A 6,295-nucleotide genomic window follows, 5' to 3' on the forward strand; every position below is an offset into this window, starting at 1 on the left:
TTAGTTTTTTTTTTTATTTAGTAAAAAGTTTATAATAAGTTATGAAAAAATAGAAAAACAAACAACTTAAAGAAAAACTCTAAAATAGGGATGCTTAGATTCTCATATATAAATATATTCATAAGCTCTTTTTATGGATTGAAGTGAAGCATTTTGCTTAAGGTATGTATCTCTCTCAAGGAAAATACATAATAAATTTGTTATATAAAGCCAAAATGTAAGGTGTTAATCGTATTTCTACTCCTATGACCATAGGATGTATGAACTTTCAAGCTATGATAGTGAATCAATTCAAGATGTGAAGTTATATAGATCAATTATAGGAGCTTTGCAATATGTAATAGTTATTAGACCTGAAATTGCCTATAGTGTAAATAAATGTTGTTTATATATGCAAGCTCCATTGGAATTTGATTGGAAAGTAGTCAAAAGAATTCCTAAATGCTTGAAAGGAACTCTTCATCACGGGTTATATTTGAAAAGGCTCTTTGTTCTTGATCTTATGCCATTTTGTGATGCTACTTAGGCCTTTGATCCCAATAACAGACGATTACTTGATAATCAAAGAAGTAACACATTGTTTCTATATCAAGTACAAAGGCAAAATATATAAGCTTAGCTAGTTTGGTTGCAATATTTTCTCTCAAAAATTAGAATCATTTTACCTATACCACCAGCTATTTGGTGTTCTAATCTTAGCATCGTTACTAATATAATATTACATGATAGGACAAAACATATCGAATTGAAATTACATTTTGTCAGAGAAAAAGTTCTACAAAGAAAGGTTTTAGTTCAACATGCGTCGGTTGCAAATCCAATAAACAAATTCAAACTAGAAAATTTTCTATCGAGACATTGAGGGGATGCTAAGAGAGATAATTTAAATCTCTTTTGTTGTAACAGAATTAAAAATGTGAAAATAAAAGAAAAAAGAAGACTTCTCTCTCTCATTACGTTCTGTACCATCAATTTGATTGCCTTCTCTACACAATCCTACTTATTCGCATCTAATGTAGGATCGGAATTAACATCTTCAGATAAGCACTTACCCAACAGCAACCACATGAGCTGGGCTCATGCTGGCAGTCCAATGGTCACACACCCAACAAAACGGGGGCATCTCTACGTCCCTGGTCGAGCTACTATGCATGATGCCTCAGTGTTAGTGCTCTACACGAACTTTCGATAGGATGGGTTGTGTGGCCTTGGATGGGCTTGCCCAGGGATTCAAAGCCCACCTTCCTTATGGTGAAGGGCTGTGGTCGGATCGAGGGTTGAGCGGGTGATCCAAGGGTGGAGATAAGTTGACCTGTTGTTAAATCACTCATTTAATGTTTTTGGGGTGCACCGGCACAAATGCTATCAACCACCATTTATATTTTTATTTTCTTGTCATAAAAATAAAATGAAAGAAAAAATAAAAAAATAAAAAAAAGATTTAAAATTAATAAATAGTTTTTCTTTATATTTTTTAAACTGATTTATTTATTTTTTATATAAGAATTAAATAGTTTTAAAATATATAAATTTTTAACCCATTTAAAATGATATTCTTTTATATTTTTTAATTTTTTTTATGAAATTATCAAACCTCTTACGACGCCATTATAATCATTAAAACTTCCAAGAAATTGAAATTCAATTCTTCTTATTTTAATTTCCTGATGAATGAAAAAACAAATGTGAAACTGTTAATTTAATAATATGTCGATTGGAAGATGGTGATACGAGAACATTGAGAAGTGAAGCGGATGTGATTGAAATTTCAATTAAGTTAATATATGGACTAATAAGGAAGGGGAAGACAAAATTATGAAGGAAAAAATGGGGAGACTCTGTAAACTTGGAATCCGGATTCCACGTAAACGATTTCACCAGATCCACCAAACAGTGACCCATCATCGAAAGGAATCGCGACCGTCCATCTCACCCTTAAAAACTATTTATACCCCTTTTCACCGTTCTCTCCATCGTGTCCACAGCCCACTTCTCTCTCTTACCTGTGTGAGATCCAGAGAGAGTGAGTTTGTTTGAAATTTGATCGGTATCAGCAGCAGCCATGTCTTTGCTTGTTGAGAAGACCAGTTCTGGCCGGGAGTACAAGGTCAAGGACATGTCTCAGGCGGACTTCGGCCGTCTGGAGATCGAGCTTGCGGAGGTTGAGATGCCGGGGCTCATGTCTTGCAGGACTGAGTTCGGACCCCAGCAGCCATTCAAGGGTGCCAAGATCACTGGCTCACTCCACATGACCATCCAGACCGCCGTCCTTATCGAGACCCTCACCGCCCTTGGCGCCGAGGTCCGCTGGTGCTCCTGCAATATCTTCTCCACCCAGGACCACGCCGCCGCTGCCATTGCCCGCGACAGCGCCGCCGTCTTCGCCTGGAAGGGCGAGACCCTCCAGGAGTACTGGTGGTGCACGGAGCGGGCCCTCGACTGGGGTCCCGGTGGCGGCCCCGATCTCATCGTGGACGACGGCGGCGACGCTACCTTGTTGATCCACGAGGGGGTCAAGGCTGAGGAGGAGTACGCCAAGAGCGGCAAGTTACCGGACCCCTCCTCCACCGACAATGCTGAGTTTCAGATCGTTTTGACCATTATTAGGGACGGATTGAAGACAGATCCGAAGAGATATCACAAGATGAAGGGGAGATTGGTTGGTGTTTCTGAGGAGACCACCACCGGTGTTAAGAGGCTTTACCAGATGCAAGCTAACGGCACTCTGCTTTTCCCTGCTATTAATGTCAATGACTCTGTCACCAAGAGCAAGGTATTCTCCAGATCTATGATATTTGGGAATTGTTTTCAACGATTCAACCAATTTGTTTGGTGGATCTAGTTTGGATTACTAGAAGAGTCGTAATTTTGTGTTTTGTTTTGTTTTGTTTTTCTTAACAATTTTCTGTTCTGGATGCATACAGTTCGACAATTTGTATGGATGCCGCCATTCACTCCCTGATGGGCTGATGAGAGCTACGGACGTGATGATTGCCGGAAAGGTTGCAGTTGTATGCGGATACGGAGATGTGGGCAAGGGCTGCGCTGCTGCCCTGAAGCAAGCTGGAGCCCGGGTGATCGTGACGGAGATAGATCCGATCTGTGCTCTGCAGGCCCTGATGGAGGGTATCCCGGTTCAAACCATTGAGGATGTCGTCTCTGAAGCAGACATCTTCGTGACCACCACCGGTAACAAGGACATCATCATGGTTGACCACATGAGGAAGATGAAGAACAATGCAATTGTTTGCAACATTGGCCACTTCGACAACGAGATTGACATGTTAGGGCTGGAGACATACCCGGGTGTGAAGAGAATCACCATCAAGCCCCAAACTGATAGGTGGGTGTTCCCTGATACCAATTCGGGCATCATAGTGTTGGCAGAGGGGCGACTCATGAACTTGGGTTGCGCCACTGGCCACCCCAGCTTTGTGATGTCATGCTCGTTCACCAACCAGGTGATTGCACAGCTGGAGCTGTGGAAGGAGAAGGCCAGTGGCAAGTATGAGAAGAAGGTGTATGTGTTGCCAAAGCACCTCGACGAGAAGGTTGCTGCGCTTCACCTTGGGAAGCTTGGGGCCAAGCTCACCAAGCTAAGCAAGGACCAGGCTGACTACATCAGTGTGCCCATTGAGGGTCCTTACAAGCCTCCTCACTACAGGTACTGAGAGAGAAGACCCACAGATATGTGGATGGGCTTGATTTGCCTTCTTTTACAATCTGATTTATGTTAGACTTATAGGTTTGATTTTTGCATTTTTTTTCCTGTCATGGGGGTTGTTTGGGGTTGTTGGGGGTTTGGGAAGAAAAAGAAAGAGAAAAAAAAAAACCGAGATCGGTGTCTTCCTTTGAAGAAGATGAGCAGATGCGGGGACTCAATAAGGATTGTGATTTGAGGGCTGTGTGTGGGAGAGTATTTTTTAACTGCTGCAGTTTGTCTGCATCCGGTTAAAAACCAAAAAAGGGAGAAAAAATATTTTATATATGTCAGTTGTTTTCACTTATGCTTTTCGTTTATTTCAAGATGAAATAAGTCAATTACACAAAATTATGATGTGGTTTATTTTTCCAACGATTGCCCAAGAGGATTCACTATTATTCTCATAATCTTTTTGGGTAAGTTTAGCATTTTTGTGAAGAATTTTAGCCTTGGAAAGCCTTGGCCTACATAGTGGGTGTGAACAGGCAGGTCATCCTATCATAAAACCCCTCACATCTCTTCTCCCATAACACTCAAAAAGTGAAGCATCTCATGCCGACACCGAGTCACCGACAGCCACTATCTTGATAACCATGGGCCAAACTTCTCCCCATTTCCGGCGACCATATCCACCATAAATGAACCCTTTTGGGTAATTGGTAAAAAAGCATTGTTAGAATAGACAACTCACCAAACCTACTATCATAAATAAAGCATGTAACTCACATTTTGTTTGCCCCAATTGTTTTATTTAATTTATGTAGTGTTTGGTTGTTTTAAATTATATATATTTTTTTGGTTTGAATGGACAATTCACCGAACGTATCATAAAGCATCCATTGATAGAACACATTTTTTTTGCCCCCAATTATTTTATTTAATTTATGTAGTCTCTGCTTGTTTTCAATTATATTTTAATGGTTTGATTTTTAAATAGATAATATAAAAAAACTCCATTTTATTATATATATATATTAAATAGGTAATTATTAAGGAAAAATCAATGTATTAATTAAATCTTAAAGAATAACAAAGATTTGAAAATTAAGAATACAAAATTTAGGCCAATTTTTAAAAACAATTTGCAAAACTAATTTTTAGAATGGTTTTTGAAATTTATTTTTTGATATTTTATAGAATAAATGTATGAGAACCTAAAATATTTTTAATATTTAAAAATATTTTTTATATCTAGTGTTTATTTTTAATTATTTTATATTATTGTATAGTTATTTTATAAAACAATATTTAGAAAACAAGAGCAAATAATATAAAACAATAAAACGATGTTTTATGAAAATATTATATTTTTTGTTCTTAAAAAAAAATAGAAAATAATTTTTAATTTTTAAAAATAATATATATTTTTTACTTTATTGTTCTAAAAAATATAAAAAACTATTATAAAAACCAGTCGTCAAATAACCCCTTAAAGTTCTATTTCTATTATAAAATTCTAGCACTTATTCACATTATATAAGGTCGATCCCTACATTGTGTGGGTAAGAGCTTTGACTATGTTACACTTTTTTAGGGTTTTTCCATGAATGTTTTTGAGCATGTATAAAGTTTTACACGTTTGAAATTGGCTTGATTTGGTACATTTAGACTAATTTAATTGATTTTGATTCTTCATTGTATTTTTACCATTTAAGAGATACATACATTGTGGTTTTGTAATTGTTGATATACTTTTGTGGTTTTGGTTTGTAAAGCGGAAATCTAGGATTTGATTGGAAATGTAATTTTTGAAATGGGTTTCATGAATTTGATGGATGATCTACTTCTTTATTCGCTACGACCAATATTTTATTGGGCAATGGGTTTCCTGGGTGTGGAGATATACGTCTTGATGGTTTCAAAGATATAGATTATAATATAGGCCAAGACCCTTCCTATAATCGGCCTACCTAGAAACTTGTTATGAATAAGCTACCTTGATCCATAACATACCTACCTTGACGGAGGACATCTATTTTATTGGTCAAGCAAGTGATTAGCACAGGAAATTACTATCAATGCATGTTTTTTCAGCAAATTCTGGAGAATTTTCATCAGCCCTTGTCCCATAATTGGTCATTTCGTGTTTCCCTCGGCACTCTTTATGTTTCCCTTTTGTTTTGAAGTGGTTTGGCAGGTTCCTCGCCCTCCTCCCTAGTGAAGTTGGCAAGTTTACTTTTGTTATCTAGTGCCAATCATCAGGCTGAAGTGGATTTCGACCCACATTGCAATTGCTAGTTTGTTTAAGGAAAATTCTAGGGTACCTCTTCGGTACCTACCGAAAAGCTATTGGATGTCCAAGATGTAATCTTGGTCATCCATTTTAAATTTGAAATAAAAATTCCACTTAACCAGTTAAGGGAAGAACCAGTTGTGACATTCTTTCTTCCTCCATTCTAAACAATTTTGGGTTTAAATAAAATAAATATTAGATAAAAATAGAATTGGAAAAAAATAAAAAATAAAATGATATAAAATTTGAAAACATATTTATTAACAAAAAAAAATCATCATATATCATAATTACATTATTTATTTTTAAAAAATTATTAAACATTTAAATTCAACATAAAAATGAATATGGTAATATTT

General features: G+C 36.7%; 1 protein-coding gene across 1 annotated transcript; it reads left to right on the top strand.

The window, feature by feature from the left end:
• Positions 1 to 1,966: 1,966 nt before the first annotated feature.
• On the top strand, positions 1,967 to 4,051 carry LOC117914521 (adenosylhomocysteinase). Its single transcript, XM_034829872.1, has 2 exons — positions 1,967 to 2,773; positions 2,925 to 4,051. Exons 1-2 carry the CDS (start codon positions 2,063 to 2,065, stop codon positions 3,669 to 3,671), a joined length of 1,458 nt encoding a protein of 485 aa, XP_034685763.1. The 5' UTR covers positions 1,967 to 2,062; the 3' UTR covers positions 3,672 to 4,051.
• Positions 4,052 to 6,295: the final 2,244 nt, after the last annotated feature.

The sequence above is a fragment of the Vitis riparia genome, chromosome 5 (assembly GCF_004353265.1).
Source record: "Vitis riparia cultivar Riparia Gloire de Montpellier isolate 1030 chromosome 5, EGFV_Vit.rip_1.0, whole genome shotgun sequence".
Lineage (NCBI taxonomy): Eukaryota > Viridiplantae > Streptophyta > Magnoliopsida > Vitales > Vitaceae > Vitis > Vitis riparia.

What these genes read in the sequence shown, in the direction of transcription:
- LOC117914521 (XM_034829872.1), top strand. Translation starts at nt 2,063, where the DNA reads ATGTCTTTGCTTGTTGAGAAGACCAGTTCTGGCCGGGAGTACAAGGTC. An exon ending in ACTCTGTCACCAAGAGCAAG is followed by an intron (nt 2,774 to 2,924) that starts GTATTCTCCAGA and finishes GGATGCATACAG; the next exon opens with TTCGACAATTTGTATGGATG.